This window comes from Siphateles boraxobius, unplaced genomic scaffold, assembly GCF_051911475.1.
Source record: "Siphateles boraxobius isolate OS27281-9 unplaced genomic scaffold, OSU_SipBor_1 18, whole genome shotgun sequence".
Taxonomy (NCBI): Eukaryota; Metazoa; Chordata; class Actinopteri; order Cypriniformes; family Leuciscidae; genus Siphateles; species Siphateles boraxobius.
The window spans coordinates 5,773,927-5,798,276 of NW_027508788.1; the positions used below are offsets into that span (position 1 = coordinate 5,773,927).

The window sequence follows — 24,350 nt, forward strand, 5'->3', positions numbered from 1 at the left end:
CACTATGGGGTTTTAACACCCCTGCTGTTGGTTTAAATCCATTGGATTACACTATAAGTGTCATTTACAAAGTATTCTGTTCAGTGCAAAATCAATTTACATTATTATAGTGTTAATGTACAAGATCAGACATAAAATCAAGAGTCTTCAGACAGATGTGCAAATCCAAAGTTTATTCAACAAATGGGCAAAGTGGCTCCTTTAAAACATATGCCAGATGTGAAAAGGTCAAATTATCACATTCATGAGGAGTTGCAAAGAAAAGCAAAAAAAAAAAAAAAAAGATTTAAAAAAGCATAACATCATCCAATTAGCCAAGACATGAACAAATGTGACAGGTAGATTTGAACAAGATTGCAGTAAACTACTTGTCGACAGTTGTGTACCATCCATGAATGCAGTTCCTCTTTGTCCCATCAGTGAGCAGGTAGTAGTAGTAGTAGTAGTAGTATTTGAGTTTATTGCCACCGGCAGCGAGCAGGGATGCTGTGTGGTGGTCGGTTCAATGCAATCAAGGTGTTTTTGTATGCTGGTCTCTGCCAAAGACAAAAATAACAAATCAAAGTCAGCTCTCCAATTGGCCGTCTTTATAGTTTTCCACAATACAGTCAACCCAAATTGCAATATTTTGAGGCAGACAATAAATTCTCCTCTTCTATTCTATTTAAAAAAAAATAAAAAAACTGCACTAAAATTAAACTGAGAGGGGTTATAGCACGTACGTATTGTTGTCCTACTGTTAGTTTAACTGCTTCTATTGTTCTTATTTGTAAGTCGCTTTGGATAAAAGCGTCTGCTAAATGAATAAATGTAATGTAAATAGTGACAGAAATGCCCAAATTTACCTTTTTGAAGACAACCAGGTGTTTTTCAGCTTGATATGAGCACATCTTTCCAGGTCTCTTGCAGCCTTGTGGTGATGGTGGAATCAAATCAAGGAGGAGACAAATTGATGCAAGATTGCTGCCCCATTCTAAATTACAGATGTGACAACTTCAGCAAAAAATGCATGTGCGCATATAGATAATCTTATTCTGAATTATAGTCTAACCTGAATCATCAGTTTCTTCATCTTTCACAACAGATTCTGCAGAGTCAATCAGGTCCTTGAAGCTCTTGGTAGAAGCCTTTCCAGGAACTTAGTTGAGGTCTTCTAACCAAAAATCAAAAAAACATCAACAGTTACATAGCATAATGACAACCCAATCTCTCTCAGTGCCGGGCAGAGTAGTGCCGTTCACACCTGGCATTAACATTCGTCTTGGGTGACGCACAAATGAACAACTCGAAGTACAGGTGTAAACGCCCCCAAGACGCATTGAGATTCGATCGTTCAGATGAGGTCTAGGCCACATTCTTTTAATAGAGGGTTAGCTCACCCAAAAAATTTAATTCTGTAATTTACTCACCCTCATGTCGTTCCAAACCCGCAAGACTTTCTTTTGTCTTTGAAACACAAATGAAGATCTTTTTAATGAAATCTGAGAGCTTTCTGTCCCTCCACTGACAGCTACACAACTACCACTTTGACGCTTTTAAAAGTTCATAAAGACATCTTAAAACTAATCCATATGAACCAAGCAGTTTAGTCCAAATTTTATTTTTCTTCTGTTTATGTTTTTTGATTAATGTTTATATGTGAATAAAAGTCTAAATTCAATCTATTTATCACAAAGCGATTGAGTCTCTTCAGACAAATTGGACTAAACCGCTCAATTCATATAGGTTAGCTTTATGAACCATTTATGACCTTTTTGAAGCGTCAAAATGGTAGTTGCGTGGACTGTCAATGGAGGGACAGAAATCACTCAGATTTAAAATACATTCATTTGAGTTTCGAAGATGAACGAAAGTCTTTCCGGGTTTGGAATGACATGAGGTTGAGAAAAGACAATTTTACACTTTTGGGTCAACTAACCCTTTAACTTTTTGCAGTTTAATATCTTGAATTTACACAATTCATGATGACACATCAATCACTATGCCATTTTGACAATCAAGACAAATCAATCACCAACGACACATGTAAATTCCAGGTCTGAACAAAGGGATTGTGTGGTTGCCCAGTTAGGTTTAGATTTTTCATGTTCATTTGTCATGTATTAAAATTTGTACATAGAATAAAATATAATGATACTCACAATTATGGATTAATCTTCAGCATTCTGTTGCTTTCTTCACTTCTGTTGCAATCTCATAAGAGGAGCTTCCTTCATTCGATTTAAAGACATGTTGTTTAGAATTTATTTGACCCATAATTTGTCAGAAAATACAGATTCATATTAATAAAAAACAGACAGATAAATAGTTAGTACATAATTTATAATAACATGCAGTATGAATTGATAAAGACTGATTTCAATCTAAAATACCTGTATGCTCTGCCAGTGCTCACGCAAATACCTGTAGACTGAACTGGAAGACAGACGGATATATAGATTAGCTTCAACTCACTTTTACAATGTTTGAATTTAACTGTCATAAAAAAAACTTGATGGTAGGAAGTTTTTGTCTTGACGCAGATATGACGACATGATATTCAATGCTGCTAAGAACAAGCAACATTGAGATTAAGTTATGTCATTCACTCCTAACGTTTAACATTGACTGCGTTAATAATGCGCATGCGTCACGAAAACGGAATGGTTAACGTTTTAATGTATAACACAGCTACTTTTATACACACAAAAAAATATATGAAATGTATTACCATTTTAAGAATTCTCTCATCTGCGCAGAATAAAAGCCCAAATAGTGCTGCTTCAGACCTCCTCATCAGCTTCAGTGCCAGGCTCGTCGTAAACCCAGGCCTCGGCGAGACTTGAGGCGGGAATGCTTACTTTCATGAAGGCTGTCAACAAACCAAAATGAAAGAAGCTAAATATATATATATATTTGTATATATATATACATAAAAAATTGTAAGCACATTCCAACAAATGCATTTTAAAAGTTTGAATTAAATCGGCATGAGAAATGTTTTCTTCTTTTTTCTTCTGTACATCTCTGCATCTCATGAACTTGACGAGCTTCCTTAATCCATACAAAAACGCGCAATTACTCATTTCTAAATGTGTTCACCACCATAGTTTACTAAAAATGTTAATAAATGCATTTACTATTTAATTTTAGAAAGAGAAAAGCGATTCAACCTACCGTCTCGGTCGCATTAAGATAAAATAGCCGTGTCGTCTTGCGAGGCAGCAGTCATCGAGGGGCGGAGTCAATATAATTCGGCGCGGTTCTCCAATAGCACCTCAATGCAGTACATGAGATCCACGGGGAGGAGTCGGATCAAGATCCAAGGGGTGGAGATGGATAGGATTAGGGTTGGGTTTAGGGATTAGGGGTGTGTTTAGGGATCAGGGGGCGGAGTTGGCTAGGTTTAGGTGTATGTAAGGTGGGAGGAGTTGGATCTGGATCCGACTCCTCCCCGTGGATTTCATGTTCCGCAGTTTTTTGCACTTTCAGTGCAACATTGTAGATTGTTAATTTAACTCTTTAGGAATTTATAACTTTTAACACTGGAATTTTTACACTGCCGATGTTACTGTACTTGAATGGTGTCAAAACGCTCTTTTTCCAGTAGCCTATCTTCACGAAATCTTAATAAAACTTTACACAAATTTGCGTGAGACCGTCTTCTGGCAGTGAGAGAAAAAGAGCAGAAACACAACCTGCTTGATCCTGACTAACTAGTCAAAATTAGAATATCGTGCAAAAGTTAATTTATTTCAGTAATTCAACTTAAAAGGTGAAACTAATATATTATATAGACTTATTACATGCAAAGTGAGATATTTCAAGCCTTTATTTGTAATAAATTTGGCTTACAGCTTATGAAAGCCTCCAAATTCAAAATCACAGAAAATTAGAATATTACATGAAATCAATAAAAAAAAAAGGATTTTAAATACAGGTGAAACTTGAAAAATGGTAATATCATGCAAAACTTCATGTATTTCAGTAATTCAGATTAAAAGGTGAAACTAATATATTGAACTAATATGATTATACTTTTCAGAGGGCCGACATTTCTGTATTTAAAATCCTTTTTTTATTGATTTCATGTAATATTCTAATTTTTTGAGATTTTGAATTTGGGGTTTTCATAAGCTGTAAGCCATTATCATCAAAATTATAACTTTTGCATGATAATCTAATTTTTCGAGTTTCACCTGTACAGAAATGTCGGCCCTCTGAAAAGTATAATCATGCACTCAGTACTTGTTTTGGGCCCCTTTTGCATGAATTACTGCCTCAATGCGGCATGGCATGGATGCTATCAGACTGTGGCACTGCTGAGGTGTTAAAGGTGCGTTCACACCGCCGCCGACTTGAGCTTCCAAAGCGGCCGGAAGTCATTCATTTTCAATGGAAGCTGGCTTCTCTCAGCTGCAAGGAGCGTCAAATCCCTCGGCGTCGCGTTTTGGGCGTTTTGAGCGTTTTGAGCGTCAATCAGAAAGTTGAAAGAAGCTCAACTTTATGGTAATGAGCTATGACGCGGTTCAGCGGCAAGCAGCGGCAAAACGCCAGAAACCAATCAGAATAAAGACGTCCTTCACTCTGGCTGATTCCGGAGAAACATACGATGTGAACTTTCCTTCCTACCAAAACATTAGTTCCGACAAAATGGAGGAGAAGCTGATAATCGCTGTTGCTGGGTTTCCTAACATATATGATATGACGTTGTTTGCTTACAGGGACCAGTTACAAAAGAACGAGGCATGGGAATGCAATTCATTTGCTCACCGTGACAAAGATTTGACCAATTGCACTAATGCAAATAATAGCCTAATGCAAATAATAATAATAATAATAGCTAATTATTATTTTATTCCCCGACCAAAAGTGACCAAAACAGTTATAAAAATGCTGTCATTATAAAAGGTTTCTTCAATGTATTGCTTGTTTTTTTCTGTTTATTACATTTCATGTTGTGACACTTCTCCTTTCCCTGCTACGTCAGAGCGTCCAAAGTGTCAACGAGCTTCCCCGTGCTTTTTGACAAGCGTCCTTGACAGAGCGGCCAGAGCTTCTTTGACGCTCAAGTCGGCGGCGGTGTGAACGTACAGTTATGGAAGACCAGGATGCTTCAATAGTGGCCTTCAGCTCTTCTGCATTGTTCGATATCATGTCTCTCATCTCTCTCTTGGCAATGCCCCATCTCTATAGGGTTCAGTTCAGGCGAGTTTTCTGGCCAATAAAGCCCAGTAATCCCATGGTCATTGAACCAGATTTTGGTACTTTTGGCAGTGTGCGCAGGTGCCAATTCCTGCTGGAAAATGAAGTCAGCATCTTGTTGTGTCCTATACTGTAATTCATAATGCTACCTTTAGAGACGCTGTGTTGGAATAGGATAGAGGTGTGGGTGGAAGAAGAAGAGGACGAGGGGTTAGACATGGGAAGTTACGGTCAACACATTAGATTAGATTAGATTAGATTCAACTTTATTGTCATTACACAAGTACAGGTAAGGCAACGAAATGCAGTTTGGGTCTAACCAGAAGTGCAATAGCAGCAAGTGCAGGATATACAATGGTTCCGTAAGTGCAGTACATGGATATGTACTGAATAAATATAGAGTTGAATACTATTATAAACAGAATTTTCCAGATAGATTAGTCCTATGAATATGATATACAGATACCTATTATTGTGAACAGAATTTAAAGCTAGATATGTACTGAATATAATATACATGTAGGGTCTGGACCAATCAGACACACACTAATTATTCATATTCACTATATTTAATGAATATAAAGGTCTATGAAACTCTCCCCCAAAACTAACCTCACAAATGAAGTTACTTTGTCAGCCGGGTGTCCGGTTACAGAACACTTTAAGACTGATAACAGACTTTACGACCTCAAAGGAATGTGGCCACATGCGCCACATGCTTAAGAGAGAGAGACCATCTTTAATTAAATAAACTTTGCGGTGTTACTCTGATCTATGAAGGAACATGCCTCACAGAAACTGTGATGATTTACTGTCTCGTGTACTATTAGGTATAACAACATGGTATGTTTGATTGGGGTGTATTTGGTTGAACAACCACCCAACGGTCAATATAACCTCACCTGTATCATGCTTCCTAGCAAATTAATCCTCATTTAATGACACACACTTTGATGTACATCACCTTCTCTTAGAATGCAATGTGAATTTGTTATGTCTATTTGAGCTTGAATGAACAGTCTAAGCATGCTGGGGACAAAGACCATAAATCAACTAAGAGCCGCTTCCCCTCTCGGACATGTCACCTTACTCATAGGTCCATTCAAACCTTAGGGGTTGGTTCTTTTCTCAGGGTATATCAGAGGCAGGCAACAGTGACCGCCCTCTCTTAGTTTTTTCATCCAGCCGCAACACTGTTCTGGTGAGACTGGGGAGCCCCCTCCCCCTCCACGGGGGCCCCAGGGCCCAGCAGGCCTCGATTCCAACCAGATCCGGCCTCATGGAAAAGAGAGGTGACTCTCTCACAAAGAACCAAGGACAATCTCAAGAGTTTTGGAACAAAGACTCCAACCAACAACGACTCCAATCAGGCATCCTTCTGACTTCCTCACTTCTCCTGGGTGCTCGGCGTGGCCTCAACAGAGTCCCAGGCCTTGCCCAAACCAGCCATGCGGTCCTGGAGAAAGAGAACGCTCAACCAACTTCCACTTGACACTGCCGGAACCATCAACGACTTCAATTTTCAACAACTTCAAGAATTGTTCCCATTACAAATGCAAGTATTCAATTCAATGAAATGTGAAAATGAAATTCTGATGGTTCTTCTCATAGACCCTCTTCCGTTTTCCAATTTCATCCTATCACTAACCTATTTATGTATTCATGTGTGTATGTTGTTTAGTTTATTTATATTCATATAAATATCTATATTTAGTTAATAAAACTTGTACATAATATGTATTTGGTTCTGTTTTGCTTGCAATACAAGTCACTTTACGATCACGGTTTTTGCTACTGGCTCAAAGTACTGTACAGGCGAAGAAATAATTATTCTTCGGTGGCCATGGAAGATACCCTTTTCTTAGAATAAATTAATAATCAAAAGAGTTCGTTGGAAGAACTGATTAATTGATTGTAATATTAATTCAGCCACATCAAGTTAATCCAATTAACTGACCCAAATATTTATAATTAATAATAACAAGATATTATTGATTGTTAATATTTCCAAAAAGCTGAGTTCCTTACATACAGATGGCTATTACTATAAACAGAATTTTTACAGATATGTACAATGAACATAATATACAGATGATTATTACTATAAACAGAGTTTACAGGTGAATGTGTACTATGAATATATATATACAGATGGCTATTACTATAAACAGAATGTGAGCTTAGTATACTATGTGATATACATAGAATGTGGGTGGTGATGGCGCAGTGGATAAGACTCATGCCTTTGGTGTGAGAGACCCGGGTTCGAATCCACTGTGAGACACCAATGTGTCCCTGAGCAAGACACTTAACCCCTAGTTGCTTCAGAGGCGTGCGACCTCTGACATGCAGTATATAGCAATTGTAAGTCGCTTTGGACAAAAGCGTCAGCTAAATGAATAAATGTAAATGTAAATATATAGAATGTGATAATATACAGAATGTGAGCATAATAAACAGATGGTTATTACTATAAACAGGATTGTCAGATAGATATATGTAATAAGTAAGGCTAAATGAACATTATAACAATGGATTTAAAGTAGTGCAAATTAAGTTGGACAGAAGCTATCCGAGTAAAAGTGCAATGGAAAGTAATTGCATATTACAGTTAAAGTACGGTATTGCAAATGTATATGTAAACAATTGGTACTGTAAATAAACAGTCGGCAGTGCAAATTGATATTCTAGTCAGGTGAGTAGTGCAAGATGCATATGTAAACAGTTGTTACTATGATAATAGTCAGCAGTGCAAATTAACATTATAGCATTGCAAATAACAAATAACCAATAACAAAATGGAGTTAGGTGTGAGGAGGGAGAGGAGAGATTATCAGTATATGAGGGGAGTGGGATCAGTGAGGGTTAGAGTTCAGTAAAGTGACAGTTCTGGGGAAAAAGCTGTTCTTTAGTCTGCTGGTCCTGGTCCGGAGGCACCTGAAACGCCTGCCGGAGGGCAGTAGAGAAAACAGTCTGTGGGCTGCATGAGAGGAGTCCTTAAGGATGCTGCGAGCTCGGTGCAGACAGCGTTTACTCTGGATGTGCTCGATGGCAGGTAGTTGAGTCCCAGTGATGCGCTGGGCGGTTTTCACCACCCGCTGCAGTGCCTTGCGCTCTGCAACAGAACAGCTCCCATACCACACTGTAGCACAGTTGGTCAGGATGCTTTCTATTGCACAGCGTATGTGAAGTTGAGATGGAAATAAATACGAGTCATTGAAGATATACGGTGTCGTGCTTACTATCCACCCAGAACATAACACATCTCCATAAAACTTGTCTGCTGAAGGAAGCATGAAGTGCTCTAAAATGTCCTGGTAGACAGCTGTGTTGACTCTGGACTTAATAAAGCATAGTGAACCAACACCATGCAGCCGATGACATGGCTCCCCAAACAAACACAGACTGTGGAAACTTCACACTGCATGGACTTGAAGCATCTTGGATTCTGTGCCTATCCTCTCTTCCTCCAGACCTTGATTTCCAAATGAGATGCAAAATTTGCTCTCATCAGAAAAGAGGACTTTGGACCAATGAGCAACAGACCAGTTATTTTTTTCTTTAGCCCAGGTAAGAAGCTTCTGACGTTAATTGTTGTTCTGGAGCGGCTTGACAAGAGGAATACGACATTTGAAGCCCATTACCAGGATCCGTCTGTGTGTGGTGGCTCTTGATGCAGTAACTCCAGCCTCAGTCCAGTCCTTGTGAAGCTCCCACACACATTTGAATGGCCTTTTCCTAACAATCCTCTCCAGGCTGCGTCCAGGTACATTTAACCCTGCGTTAGGTTGTGCCCCGCGCCCCCCCCCCTAATCTACTCATCTTGTTGTCGCAGTAAAAAAAAAAAAAACCCAGCACCTGTTTGGTTCTCGTTGGAAGTCAGGTGAAAGTAGTCTGCAACTCAGTTTTCTTTTTGTTGCAAAAAAGACAATAACATTTCTGCAAGTATGTCGTTCAATTATGCTGTATCATATTAGCTTGTTTTGCGTTGTTATTTAGTACGCTTTAGTAGCCTACTGCAATACGCTTTAAAAGGCAACTACAGCTAGTCAGTGGAAAACAACGGGAACAAGTTTGGCTAAAAGTAGCTAACACTCAAGGCGGCAAGCGTCGAACCGTCACTTTTACTTTCATGTTGTTTACTTGTAGGCTACTTATTACTTTCATTTACTTGCATTATTTGTCGTGCACGTGCTTCGTGGTATGGTTTGCTTTATGACTGCTTGTAATTTGATCTAAGTAGGGGAAATGCACACTCTCCAACTCCAAACCCATACATTGAACAGTGCATTCTCTCTGTGAATAGTTTACCAGGAGATGAAGGATAGGAAGGACAGGGTACAGCAAAATATTCTATGCAGTATTCTTTCATAAATATAGCTTAAACAAGCCCTATATAAGACTCCACCACGTGAATGTTAATATAAAACTGCTTATTCTATTTTTAGAACTTACATTTAATAATGGACAAAACACAACCAGGAAGCAAATCAAGACCCTTTCCACTAACAACATTATTCAAACAGGAGAAACACAACTCTGAAAGAGAGCAGGTGATGTACAGAATTCCAGCTCTCATCTATATCAGGGACAATCAAACCTTCCTTGCTTTTGCTGAAAAGAGAAAAACTGCTGATGACACAGATGCAGATGTCCTTGTGATGAGAAAAGGAATATGGAAAGATGAAGGAGTTGAGGTGAGACTTTACATTAATATTTAGTTAGTCTTGTACATTATTTTAGTTCTCTGGAATTTCAGTATTAATATTAGGCCTGTAGCCTAAAAGTAAAATTATCAAATCATTTAAACTCAAATCAATATTTCATGTCCATTTATTTATTCGGTGAGTAATAAGCATAAACTTTGTATTTCAATAGAAGATTTTTAATAAGACATGAATACTATCACAATGTTTATTCTTATTATTTTCTCTTTTTTTCAGTGGAATAGTGATCATGAGTTGCTCACTTCAGCTTGTCTACCAAACTGCCGCAGCATGAATCCATGTCCGGTCTATGAGAGAGATTCCAAGACCCTCTTTCTGTTTTTCATCACTGTTCCTGCTGGGGTCTCTGAACACAAACAAATACATAAAAATAAGAATCAGGCACAACTTTGTTACATAACCAGTAAGGACACTGGCAAGACCTGGAGCCATATTACAGACTTGACAGCAGATGTAATTGGTGAGCAGGGGAAGGACTGGGCCACCTTTGCTGTTGGACCAGGACATGGTGTTCAAATGAAGAGCGGGAGACTGATTATCCCGGCCTATGTGTATCCTTGCCACCCACTCAACTGTAAGCCCACAGCGCGTGCATTTGCATTCTACAGTGATAATAAAGGAAGCACTTGGCATGTAGGAAAACTTATAGATGGTGAGTCTTGTGAGTGTCAGATGGCTGAGATCATAGACGACAAAGGTAACAGTACACTGTACTGCAATGCTCGAAGTACATCCGGCCATAGAGTCGAGGCTCTAAGTAAGAGTGATGGAGAAAATTCTGATAAACTTTTATCTGAACATAAGCTGGCAGAGACTGGACATGGTTGCCAAGGAAGTGTGTTGAGTTTTGCTCCTGATCAAGCTCCTGAAAACACATGGCTACTCTATTGCCATCCAACCAGTCCAAGCAAGAGAACGTGCCTTGGCGTCTACTGGAATAAAACCCATTTGGATGCCTCTGGATGGGAGGATCATAAATTAATCATCCATTTTGTTCCAAGCGGATACTCAGATCTGGCTCAGTGTGGGGATGGAAAACACGTTGCCTGTCTCATAGAATGTGGAGAGATAAGTTATGTTGAAGGCATAGCTTTTGCCCTTTTTAAACTCAGTGATGTCATCCAGGCCAAAGGCGCTGAATGAGACCGCAAAACTAGTCAACATTTTCTTTTAGATTGCAAATGATTATAATACTACTAAAAGAATGGACATGTACTAAAAAAAACTGAAATTAGACATTTTAGATCTTCAAAATATGAAGATCTTATAAAAAACTGTTCAAAAGTTTGGGTTCAGTAAAATTTTTGATTTTAGAAATGAATACTTTTATTCAGAAAAGATGCATTAAATGAATAACTAATCAAAAGACTTTTACATTGCAAATAAATGCTGTTGTTTACATCTTGCTGTTCCCTATTCATCAAAGAAACTATTAATATCATATTTTCGCAAAATGTTAGCAGCACACTGCTCAGCTGTCTTTAACCTTGATAATAATAAGAAATATTACTTGAGCACCAAATCTGCATATTAAAATGATTTCTGAAAGATCATGTGACACTAAAGACTGGAGTTATGATGCTAAAAACTTCAGATTTGCCATTGAAATAAATTAATTTTTTTGATGGCAATAATATTTCACAGTATTGCAGTACTGTATTTAAAAAAAAAAATCAGACTAACCCTAAACTTTTGAATGGTAATGTAGGTCATTGAAATACTTTCTAATGTATCATTTTTATCTAGCCAAAAATATCCATTAATAATAATGCAAAGCAGTTTTGTGCTATTATTCAATTTTTGTTGTTAATGTCAGTTTTTTTCTATTGCAAAAGTATATAGCCAGCTGCTTTCCTCACCACCGCAACAGTTCTTCCTCCAACCCTACACTGCTCTTATGCTTTATTTCTTTTCATTTGTTACAAACTTCTTTAAGTAGTCCTTTAGTGCTTGAGTTGTATCTAAAAATATTAAAGTGAATGCAACCCTTCAATGCCTCTGGTTGAAATTTGTCATAATTGAGCATCCATTATGATCCCAATGTAAAATTTGCAAGCTGTAGGTTTTCTGTAGCTGTAGACTCTTGAAATCACTGAATATATTTAGAAAATAAAAACCCTATAGGGTATTAGTATTGTGTTGCACATTCTGTTGCTTCTGCTGTATCACACCTTATACTTTTCACTTACTGTTACTTTTATTTGAGTGCTCAGTAAAGATAAGGGCCTAGTGTTCTGATCAATTTGTGCAGAGGTGTGACTGTCAACATATGGGGTGGAGAGACCATTAATCATTTTTGACATGAGATAATGTTAATGAACTAAGTTAGCAGCATTTATAGTTCATGCATGTAACATGCATTTGACAAGGCTCTTATTTATTTAATAATTCTCCTACACCAAATGTTGCCATTACAAGCTCATTACACAGACTGGAGTGAAAAATGAAGTCTTAAACTCATTTAGCTCTTAGTGATAAAAGATATTCTCATCTGTCAATGATTTGCCTATACCCAGTTCGGTAAACATGATGGGTCCGTCTGAGAGTACAAATCACAATGGATGGGCGTTAACTTGGAAGATCACCAGATTTTTGCCCAGCGATAGCCATATGACATATGCTAGATAATTGAATGTAATAAATAACAGTTATATAAAACCATATTTTTTATCCAACATAGCCATTTAAGATTGTGTCAAACAGGAGAACTAATGCAATCTATCTCTATTTTGCATTGCAGTCTTTTTCAAACGATTTCCAGAAATAAAACATACTGTATATTTCACATTCCAGGAGAGTATTTCTCAAAAGACTAATGCCCTGAAGTTAAAAAGCAAGAACATCACACTCTTCACAGAGAGAGAGAGAGAGAGAGAGAGAGAGAGAGAGAGAGAGAGAGAGAGAGAGAGAGAGAGAGAGAGAGAGATAAACATGTGTTGAGTGTCTTTTAGTTGAGAAAAAAATGTCAAGAATTTATTTAAAATAAGTACATACTTTCGGTTTTCCATGTTTGTTGTTGACTATGAATCACCTTGTCCCAGTGTGGTGAGAAATATAAAAAGAAAAAGAAAAAATATTTTTGTGCAGTGGAAAGGTTCCATGGATGTTAATGCTTGTTCTTGTATGGCAATAAAGAACCTTTGTTTTATGTGTGTAGTTTGTCAAATCAATAATTATATAATTATCAATATATAACCAGATGCTAACTGTTACTTATCGTGATCTTTAATGTTTAACCTAGGGTCTGAAAATTCCTGTGTTGATATATTATAAATACAGGATGCTCAGCATGTTTTGATTAGACCTGATGAGAGGCTCCTGTAGTGTCTGTGGTGACAAACCTGATGTGAGAATCATTTGCTGCTCTCTGTGAGTATCAGTCTAATGGAGAATTATCAACAAGGACAGAAACCATGGAAGTTCCCCATATAGGTTACGGTAAACCAAAATGTTGTCATTTACTTATTTTTAAGTATAAATTAGATAATAAATAATAGTAATAATAAAGCACCCCTGTTTAAAAAGGTCAAAAACCTTCTTGTGTAGTTTTGGACGTGAGACAGTGCTATATGATTCCTGTATACTTTGTCCTATACCTGTGAAGGAAGGCATGACATTTTCATTCGGGCTGAGTCTCTCTTGACTGTTTTGATTATTGAGTATTGTGTATTTTGGAAGGAGCAATGATAATGTGGCAGTAGAAGCTATATACAGTATACTATATTATATATACTGTATATATTCACCTCATAATGAAAAAGCAAAAACAAGAATCATGACTTTTTTGCAAATCAAAAAAATAATTACTATAAAAATGCACTACTTGCATAAGTCATGCGAGGAGATACAGTCAGATGATAAAATCAATTTTTATTTCTTAGCAGCAGATGATCAAATAATAAATGAGAAATAATAATATTTCATCCATAATCATGAGTAAAGAAGCATAACATGAACAGATAAAAATCACTTCTAATATTTCTAAATAAAATATGTCACACTCTGGGTATAATATTCTTGCCTATAGAAAAGCAAAATTGTCGAGAGATCTCTCTTTCCGTAAGACAAATTGCAAAAGAGCAAAAGTCTGAGTCCAAGAGTATACAGTAGACTGACCTCCTTTTTTATACAGTTAAAGATGAGCAAAGCCAAGTTCCTCTTTTAATTGCCTACTGAAACAAGCCTCACCAGACACAGCTGCAAGATTAGATATCTGGCTTTTGTGGTTCAGATGCGCCTTTGGTGAAAGGACAGTTTGTCATTTTATTCTAGACCATATGCAACAGAAATACAGAAATTAGTCTCAATACACACTACACACTGGTATCTAAAGAAACTGCAGCTGTACACCTTTCCTCTACTTGCTAGATGTTTTTTTTTTCTGAAAACATGTTACAAACTTATACAGTGCCTAGCATAAGTGAACACACCCATGCTAAAATAGAGAGATTGGCATGGGACTCTTTCCATAAGATCATCTCTCAATGCAAATCATACCAGCTATTAGCCTAACTGAAATAACACCATGCCAATCTTTAGGTATGGTGAAGGGAACTTGATGATGTGGGGCTTTTTTAATTCCAAAGGCCAAGGGAACTTTATCAGGATGCATAGTATCCTGGATCCATGAAACAACTGGCCCTTAAAAATAAAGATCTGCCTGCCTCTATGGGAATTTAACATAGGGGTGTCCTGACTTACGCAACCCGTATTTTAAGGAAGAACATTTATTTGTTTACGATACATTATTCATTCACAAAGAAAATTGGTGTCCTTAAAGGTTGGATTTTTCCTCATTTTTTAAATTAAGGCATTAAGATCAATTTCCAAAAGATGATTTTTTTATTCCTCTTTTTAGTCAACTTTAGCATGGGTGTGTGCATTTATACTATCCACTGTATATATATTTAAAATAAACATTTGTTTCAGCTGTGTTCTGGCTGTTAGACTTCTGCACACATCTACAGAAAAGAACAAAAGGTTAACCAAGTCAACTACGGAGAGACATCAAGGATAATAGATGAAAAGAGCATTAAACATACTGTACATTTCAAATGATATTAAGAATAAACACAACAAACTATATTATTTCTCAAGATATGATTGTTAGATTTGATTAAATGATAAAACATAAACAAGATATAAAAAAAATATTTTCTACTTCAATAAGTATTCAAACCCTTTTCTGACTACTGTCTTGTTAATGATACTGATGCTGTTTATTCTTTTTCTAGAGCTCAACTTTAACAATGGGTAACAAGACACCATCAAGAAGCAATTTAGATTGTCTTAAAAACATAAACACAACTACATTATACAAACAGGAACAGCCTCAAAGTTGGTGTTGCTGTTGTAAAAAACAAGTGACATACAGAATTCCAGCTCTCGTGTATCACAATGACGATCAACCTTCCTTGCCTTTGCTGAAAAGAGAAAAACATTAAGTGACACAAGTGCAGAAGTGCTTGTGATGAGAAGAGGAACATGGAATAATGGCAAGAAGATTAAAGAAGTTGAGGTACAAATACTTTTTTTAACAAATTCGCTATTTCATACTTTACACAACCTGGCATGAAAACAGTCATGATGCTTTTTTATTTCAATGGGTCAATTGTCATCAGTTGCTCACTTCAGCTTGTCTACCAAACCACCGCAGCATGAATCCATGTCCGGTCTATGAGAGAGATTCCAAGACACTTTTGCTGTTTTTTGTGTGTGTTCCCAATGGGGTCTCTGAATACGAACAAATACGGACAAATAAGAGCCAAGGACGACTTTGTTATGTAACCAGTAAGGATGCTGGCAAAACCTGGAGCCATATTACAGACTTGACAGCAGATGTAATTGGTGAGCAGGTGAAGGACTGGGCCCCCTTTGTTGTTGGACCAGGACATGGTGTTCAAATGAAAAGCGGGAGACTGATTATACCAGCCTATGCATATCGATACACTGGCCAAACTGATTGCACATCATGTTTCTGCTTATCATTTTGCTGTTTCACACCTTATGCTTTAGCGTTCAACAGCGATGATAAAGGAGGCACATGGAAAACGGGAAAACAAATGTCTGTTGAGTCATGTGAGTGTCAGATGGCTGAGATCATAGATGACAAAGGTACCAGTACGCTGTATTGCAATGCCAGAACCCGCCTTGGCTACAGAACGGAGGCACTAAGCTACAACTCTGGAGAGGATTTTGACAAAGTTTTAACCTCAAACAAACTAATAGAGACTGGAAAATGTTGCCAAGGCAGTGTGTTGCATTTTCTTGAACAGAGTAGTCCTTCAAAGACATGGCTGCTCTACTCTCATCCATCCAATCCTAAAAAGAGAGTGGATCTTGGCCTCTACTTGAATAAATCCCCTTTGGATTCCTCTGGGTGGCCGAATTAACCTTTACTTATATTACATGATGGTCCCAGTGCATATTTAGATCTGGTTGAGTATGAGCCTGGATACTTTGCTTGTCTCTTGGAGTGTGGGAAGGAACATGAGAATGAAGAAATAGCCTTTTTGCTGTTCGAACTCCCTGAGAAATAAATGTGAATGTGTATATTTAGTATTAATTGAATACTCAAGAGTCACGTACTTTCAAATGAATTGTTGATCTGTATTCTTTTCTTTTTTTTCTTTTATAGCATTACATAGTCTACTTTATAGAGCTATTACAAAATATGTATTTTATGTTAATTTCTTCAATGCGAGTATCTCCTTAATTTGTTCATTCATAACATTATGTAAGCTGAAAAACTTCTAGAAAATATAATTTCCTCTAATTCATGCATAATTAATGTCATAAAAAAACACAAAAAAACCCAGCAGAAATCCTTTACATACTTTTTTCCCCACTCGGTTTGTTGCTGCAAACCGCTTCTTTTAATAATGTTCTGGACACTATCTATTTGGAACCAGAGATTCAACATAATAGTCACTGTCAGCAATTTGCAGTAAATGATGTGTTGTATATAATTCTTGAACTGATCTATTACACACTAAATTCATATAATGGACAATTTAAAGCATATATTTCATGTTTCATCTTTAATTAGTGCGAAATGCAACTGACTTCTAAATGCAACATATTGTGGCAGAGATCTTAATATACAATCAAATGTAACATGAATAAACATTCAAATGTAACCTGAACATGGTTTCCTCATTTTTAAACATCATACATAATGGGTTCTCTTCTGTTTTGTATACTTGACAATGAAGTCCGTTGCCAACACAGCAACAAAAACAGTCCAAAACGTCAAAACAGTCACTGGACAAACACTGAAACAATATTACATAATATGAACACTGACGTCCTCTGAGGTCATTTTCACTACTATCGATAATTGACACGCAGGATGACGCCAGCTGTTTTAATGAAGCAGAATAAAGTATTCCAGAGAGCCGTGTAATAATATAGTTTATTGACTTAACAGTCACTGTAAAAGCTCAAAGACATTATTTTTGAATTGTTTGATATTAATTCATATACTTGTAAAGAAATATAGTATGCAAATCTGTTAAAAACATGTATATGGTTTATTGCATGCATCACAGATAAGTATTATCTAATGATCAGCAACATCATCTGTCAGTGATTATGTCCACCCAGTCCCATACATGTAGAGATCCATCCATAGCTGCTGAGAGAAGAGTGTTTGGTCGTGAATGATGCCAAGAATGGGTGGTGATTACAGCTGGGGAACCACTGTATTTTGCATCATGTGACATTACATGACCTCTGTGAGAAAAAATGGGCTGAGGGCTCTGGGCCTTTGTGCTCCAATCTGTTGTGTTATAAATGTGTACTATTCCATCAAACCCTTGAAAAAAGAAAATTGTCATGTCATTGAAGAGTAATCAATGGTCTTCACACAGGTTCACATTATGAAATACATATACAACAATTTGTATTAATTCAACCTTACAAGACATTTCAGAAAGGAAAAAGCTCTACTTACCAGACACAGACAGACAACTGTTGAGAACAGGAGCCCAGGAAATGTTCAGAAAGTCATTGTTTGGTGGACTGTGTTGGACATTTAGTTGGGTTTGACAAATTGGACTCCGTAAATCTCTTAGGTCTGACAGCAGAATGTGAGCGGAGGATGAGAGTCTTGCTACAACAGAAGGTTCGGACTGGGAGATGTCACTCCTCAACCCAAATGACCAGTGCAAACCACTCTTACTCTCTTCCAGAGGATAATGAGCAGTTGAGGGATCTCTTGTGTCACCCATGAGCAGAGTGCCATTCCTCGCACAAATGAGAAACGCATGAGCATTCACAAACTGTAAGCCACTCACTGAATCTAAGGACTCATTTCCTGTAAAACATTTTTTTTTAAAATCATATGAAATATATATATATATATACACACACACACATATAGGTCCTTCTCAAAAAATTAGCATATTGTGTTAAAGTTCATTATTGTCCATAATGTAATGATAAAAATTAAACTTTCATATATTTTAGATTCATTGCACACCAACTGAAATATTTCAGGTCTTTTATTGTTTTAATACTGATGATTTTGGCATACAGCTCATGAAAAAATGATGATTAGGTTAATAGCTCGTTTAGAGACCCTTTTCATGATATGCTATTTTTTTTCTCTCAAAAAATTAGCATATCATGAAAAGGGTCTCTAAACGAGCTATTAACCTAATCATCTGAATCAACTAATTAACTCTAAACACCTGCAAAAGATTCCTGAGGCTTTTAAAAACTCCCAGCCTGTTTCATTACTCAAAACCGCAATCATGGGTTAGACTGCCGACCTGACTGCTGTCCAGAAGACCATCATTGACACCCTCAAGCAAGAGGGTAAGACACATAAAGACATTTCTGAACAAATAGGCTGTTCCCAGAGTGCTGTATCAAGGCACCTCAGTGGGAAGTCTGTGGGAAGGAAAAAGTGTGGCAAAAAACTCTGCACAACGAGAAGAGGTGACCGGACCCTGAGGAAGATTGTGGAGAAGGACTGATTCCAGACCTTGGGAGACCTGCGGAAGCAGTGGACTGAGTCTGGAGTAGAAACATCCAGAGCCACCGTGCACAGGCGTGTGCAGGAAATGGGCTACAGGTGCCGCATTCCCCAGGTCAAGCCACTTTTGAACCAGAAACAGCGGCAGAAGCGCCTGACCTGGGCTACAGAGAAGCAGCACTGGACTGTTGCTCAGTGGTCCAAAGTACTTTTTTCGGATGAAAGCAAATTTTGCATGTCATTCGGAAATCAAGGTGCCAGAGTCTGGAGGAAGACTGGGGAGAAGGAAATGCCAAAATGCCTGAAGTCCAGTGTCAAGTACCCACAGTCAGTGATGGTCTGGGGTGCCATGTCAGCTGCTGGTGTTGGTCCACTGTGTTTTATCAAGGGCAGGGTCAATGCAGCTAGCTATCAGGAGATTTTGGAGCACTTCATGCTTCCATCTGCTGAAAAGCTTTATGGAGATAAATATTTCATTTTTCAGCACGACCTGGCACCTGCTCACAGTGCCAAAACCACTGGTAAATGGTTTACTGACCATGGTATTACTGTGCTCAATTGGCCTGCCAACTCTCCTGACCTGAACCCCATAGAGAATCTGTGGGATGTTGTGAAGAGAAAGTTGAGAGACGCAAGACCCAACATTCTAGATGAGCTTAAGGCCGCTATCGAAGCATCCTGGGCCTCCATAACACCTCAGCAGTGCCACAGGCTGATTGCCTCCATGCCACGCCGCATTGAAGCAGTCATTTCTGCAAAAGGATTCCCGACCAAGTATTGAGTGCATAACTGAACATAATTATTTGAAGGTTGACTTTTTTTGTATTAAAAACACTTCTTTTATTGGTCGGATGAAATATGCTAATTTTTTGAGATTTTTGGCCTCTTTTTTATCATTACATTATGGAAAATAATGAACTTTATCACAATATGCTAATTTTTTGAGAAGGACCTGTAGTACATATACTAATATTTCAATTAAAACTCATTAACTGATGTAAATAAAATGGGTTTTAATATTTAATAAATACATAAATATCTAATATTTCAACTAAAACACATTGAAAACAACAGTAAAAAAGGTTAAAGGTAATGGGTTTTGATATTACCTACTGTATACAGAACCCGTCCTGTTGCTATCTCTGTCAGCTGAGCATCACTTATACAAGAACCATGAAGAACTGTTGGATCATCTGTAAATCCAGGTGCTATTTTAATGCCTTTTGTTGATCTGCTCTTGAGGTTTATGACTCCAGTCCTTTTTATAACATCTGTATTGAAAAATGGTAAGATAAAATGCAACACATATTCCATGAATCCAAAAATATAAGAATATTTTATAATAATAATTAAAATAAAATAAAAATAAATAAATAAAATAATGATAATAATTTAGTAGTTTGTAGACAATTACACAGGGCTCAAAATATACATAATTATTTTCTTATTGTGTAATTAACTACACAGACATAAATCCTACCACTATCATCGACTCCAATATCCCAAATCTGCAATGTCGAGCTAGAACTTCCACTAGTCACCACACATCTGTAAAGAACAGCTGATATTACGAAAGAAAAAGAAGTCTCGACCAGTGGTTCCAAACTAGTTAACTGCAGGCAGCCAGGGAATGTATGTGTAATCATGCATACATAGCAAAGTATATAGGCTTATACGTTTTTAAACTGAGAAGACTTCAACATTTCTCAATATCTTGCTGTTGTAGACAGTCAAATCAAACTGCAGTTTGAACTAGATAGTTACAATAGACAAGATTTGATAAATGCATTATCAACTATCCCATTAGCAGATGACATTAATGTCCACTTCTGTTCTGAACATATCTAATTCTTACCTCGTTCCAGGGATATGTATCAAACACTCAACAGGTTCCTCTGAAAAGCCACCACGCTGTACTTTGAAGTCTCTTTCTGCACAAAGACCCTAAAGTTGTGAACAATATGCAGTTAAATGAATTGCACATTCAAAATACATGGGTTACCAGAATTGCATTTCTGATGTCTTTATTCACCTGGTTGTCGCCTGCATATAACTTAAGAGGCAGAAGTAACTCTAAGATTTCACTTTTTGCTCCAGTGTATCCTGCAACACAAATACCTGGAATATAAAAAAGAAAACTGCCTTTAACGAAATTGATATTTTAACGGTCAACAATATGTTTCAGGGATTCAGAGATGTTTTACTTTTATCACCCGTCCACTCAATTACTTTTGTCGGATGCTCCAGTTGAAATACATGCAGGTCTTTGTATCTGAAATCAAGAAGACGCAGAGTTAGCAGATGATGAAACGAGCCCCTGATGCCCAAACATGCCGTCTAGGCAGAAAACACAGTGAATGTTGAGGCACAACCACTATACAGCAATTAAATGCAAGTATAGTCTGCTGCTGTCAGACTCACGTGTTTAAAGACTCCATAAACCAGTCATCAGCTTCATCAGAGGATATGTCCATGCTCAATGAGTGCTCACTTCCAAAACAAAGTAATAATATATAAATCTCTCAGGCCTCCATATTCATCGGGAGATATTTTAAAAAAGGGTTAATATTTCCGGGACATGTTCTTCTGTAGCCTACTCCTGATGTGTTTTTAAAGTCCGTGTTGCCTTGTCGCCATCTGGCGGCACGAGGTGAATGTCGCTCATTCCCAACGCGTTCTCATCCCAATGCGTCATATACGACGCTTTTGCCAAAGCGTACATATCCTACGCAAATGGCACCCTTTGGCGTAAATATAACACGCACAGTTAGGACCTTACGTCCACTACATACAGAGGTGTCAATTCCAGGGGTCAGAAAGTAAAAGTCCTGCCATATGTTTATTCCACCCATGAACTCAGCCAGCTGATTTCACTATTAGTTCTATCTCCTGACTGAAAAACTGTGCTAATTAGCAAAACCAGGTGATTGGAACAAAATACTGATAAGGAATTTTACTTTCTGAACCTGGGCTTGACACCTCTGACTACAAAGAGGATTTTTAAGCAACATAAAGTTCAAAATAATCATCATTCATTCTACTTTTGTTTAGGCTTAAAATAAACTTTGTGTTGTAATTTCATTGACATTCATTGGTCTGATATAAGTTGATAGGTTCGGGCCTCTTCAGTCTGTCAGGAAATCAACATATGATTGGATAGAGATGGCTGATATCTTGAATTCTTTATTTATAATTGTTTAATAGAGGAAAAATGTTAATAACTTGAATATCTCTAACAGCGCAAACAAAATGCACCTACCTCTATCTTGGCTACAAACAAGCTGTTAGATATGTTCACTATTGCCCAAGAAAATATAGGCATAGTTTATTGAACAATAAAAGCTGATTTTAGCACACAGGAAATGGCAACTGACTTTTTGTAAACCACATAATCTGGTTTATTGTGTCGTATAAAGAAACAAAGTAGATAAATAAAACAGAAAAGCCTGGGATAGTAAACAAGAGTAAAAACTGTTGGCATTTCATTTAGAAAAGCAGCAGTGCATTTGGTTCAGACCCTTTATTGGATGTGTTATTGTCTCTATAGTGGCTGTACAATGCCAAGCAAAGCCAGCGCCACTTAAACCAGACCATCCTTTGACTAAACACAGTCTGAATAGAGTTGAATGTTGGCAATGTTTGGCATGCCTCTCTTGAAAAAGAACCATTTATTAATTGTAATCCAGGATTTGCAGAGGTGGCATGCTTTAGCTCTCCCATCAGCTTTACTCACTTTATGTTTTATGCTAAAATACCATTACCTTGTGCAACTGCACTGCTCCACACCTCATTACTTCATCTGCTTCTTATTCTGCATGTCTCACAATTTTCAGATGATTTTTTTTGTTTTTCAAACAAGAATTTTTTTTACAAGAACATTATTTTCATCTCTTTAAAATCCTTGTTAAATGTCAAAAGACTCACTACTTTGAATGATAAAGAAATAGTTTCTTTCACCACATATCAGCATTAAACCTAAATAAAGATTTCTTTGGTGATGACATTGTTCTTCTGAGTATGTAGCTTTTAAATGAATCATCAGTTGAGGTCTAAGATTATGTTATTTTTCCAACCGCACAGCACAGCATCTGAAAATAATGGATAAATCAATGTTAGGAATTACGACCTTTACATTTGTTTAATGAATCCTAAAGTATTATATACAATACGGTTTGGGTTTTAAAAAAATACATTAAGAAATCAATAACTAAATTTAGCAATGATGCATTAAACTGATCAAAAGTGAAAGCAAATAATGTTTGCAAAAGCTTTCTATTTCAAATAAATGCTGTTCTTTTGAACTTTCTATTCATCAAAGAATAAAATGAAAGATGTATCACGGTTCCACAAAAAAACAATTCCAACATTGATAATAATGAGAAATGTTTCTTGAGCATGCAAGTTATCATTTTTTCTCTGAAATTCAGCTTTGTCATCATAGAATTAAATCACAATTTTAAAATATATTTACCATAGAAAACACTTATTTTAAATTGTAATATTTTACAATATTGCTGTTTTCACTGAGTTTTTGATCAAATAAATGCAGCCTTGGTTAGTATTTATAAACGATATTATATATTACATATCTATATACTATTTCACATAAATATAAAATATATTTTCAGTTATTTATTGTAATCTTATATCAACATACCTGTATCTGCGTGGACAACCATGGTGACCAACAAAGTATTCTTGGTCAAAACAGAACCGACGGCAGAGTCCTCCATAGTCACAAGTCCAATTCTGAATCTGCACTTCAGCATTATGCACTATATACAAAATCATATCCAAAATGTATTGTTGTGCATGTATAAAATGTTAGTATCATCTGTGCACACAAGTTTTAATGCTATTGGTTAAAACAAACAAATGTTATGACTAAAAATCCAAGATATCCTGAAAAATAATATGTGTGTCAAATAAGCAACACTTTTACAAACTCATTAAGAAATATTATTATAATACATTTATAAAATCAATCTTCTCTGTATTCTAAATTAATATTTCTCATCCTTCACTTTAATCCACAGAGATACACATGCAAACACCAAAAAAAGCCAGCAAAAAAAAAGAAAGAAATTCCTACCATTCCCTGCAAAGAGTGCAAGCAATGAAACAAACAGAATCATGGCAAGTTTCTTCATAGCTGTACAGTCTCAGTCTCTTCAGCTGTGTTGATGGCAGTGTCAGTGTTTCATTTATACAACATTGAGGCAAAGGGGAGGAGCTTTAGAGCTTTACACTTTCCAGAAAATATCTTAAAATTAGGAGAACAGATTTTGTCCAGGAAAACTGCTGGCCTGAACATTTACCAGAGTAATTTTAGTCTGCAACTGAGGTCTATAGCATCTAAAAAAGCAGTGTCATTCAAAGTACAGGATTGTCAGAAGGATTTATCATTCTGACAAGGAATGGTAAAGATAGTCTTCTCTATTCTAAATGATATGGTGTAA

At 36.9% G+C, this 24,350-nt stretch overlaps 3 protein-coding genes, 1 long non-coding RNA gene and 1 pseudogene across 6 annotated transcripts; 2 read left to right on the top strand and 3 right to left on the bottom strand.

Moving 5' to 3' along the window:
- Positions 1-493: 493 nt before the first annotated feature.
- On the bottom strand, positions 494-2,416 carry LOC143740705 (uncharacterized). Of its 2 annotated transcripts, none has more exons than XR_013204881.1 (5): positions 2,373-2,416; positions 2,142-2,210; positions 1,052-1,153; positions 846-973; positions 494-536 (listed from the first exon to the last, which is right to left on the bottom strand). It is a non-coding gene; the product is annotated as an uncharacterized LOC143740705 (long non-coding RNA). The 2 variants fall into 2 exon arrangements; XR_013204882.1 differs by having other exon boundaries at positions 501-655; positions 858-973.
- A 6,751-nt stretch (positions 2,417-9,167) lies between these two features.
- LOC143740900 (sialidase-3-like) lies at positions 9,168-11,537 on the top strand. Its single transcript, XM_077233035.1, has 3 exons — positions 9,168-9,522; positions 9,633-9,881; positions 10,128-11,537. Exons 1-3 carry the CDS (start codon positions 9,502-9,504, stop codon positions 11,052-11,054), a joined length of 1,197 nt encoding a protein of 398 aa, XP_077089150.1. The 5' UTR covers positions 9,168-9,501; the 3' UTR covers positions 11,055-11,537.
- A 1,666-nt stretch (positions 11,538-13,203) lies between these two features.
- LOC143740902 (sialidase-3-like) lies at positions 13,204-16,533 on the top strand (annotated as a pseudogene). Its single transcript, XR_013204913.1, has 3 exons — positions 13,204-13,280; positions 15,146-15,427; positions 15,513-16,533. The product of XR_013204913.1 is annotated as a sialidase-3-like (transcript).
- Positions 16,534-16,932: 399 nt separating this feature from the next.
- Positions 16,933-21,490, bottom strand: wdr73 (WD repeat domain 73). Its single transcript, XM_077233036.1, has 8 exons — positions 21,313-21,490; positions 21,096-21,163; positions 20,924-21,009; positions 20,747-20,835; positions 20,372-20,439; positions 20,001-20,162; positions 17,866-18,228; positions 16,933-17,727 (listed from the first exon to the last, which is right to left on the bottom strand). The coding sequence occupies exons 1-8, from the start codon at positions 21,363-21,365 to the stop codon at positions 17,489-17,491; spliced, it is 1,128 nt and encodes a 375-aa protein (XP_077089151.1). The 5' UTR covers positions 21,366-21,490; the 3' UTR covers positions 16,933-17,488.
- A 1,336-nt stretch (positions 21,491-22,826) lies between these two features.
- defbl2 (defensin, beta-like 2) lies at positions 22,827-24,116 on the bottom strand. The gene is made up of 3 exons (XM_077232700.1): positions 23,984-24,116; positions 23,549-23,666; positions 22,827-22,979 (listed from the first exon to the last, which is right to left on the bottom strand). The coding sequence occupies exons 1-3, from the start codon at positions 24,039-24,041 to the stop codon at positions 22,952-22,954; spliced, it is 204 nt and encodes a 67-aa protein (XP_077088815.1). The 5' UTR covers positions 24,042-24,116; the 3' UTR covers positions 22,827-22,951.
- Between the last annotated feature and the right edge of the window lie 234 nt (positions 24,117-24,350).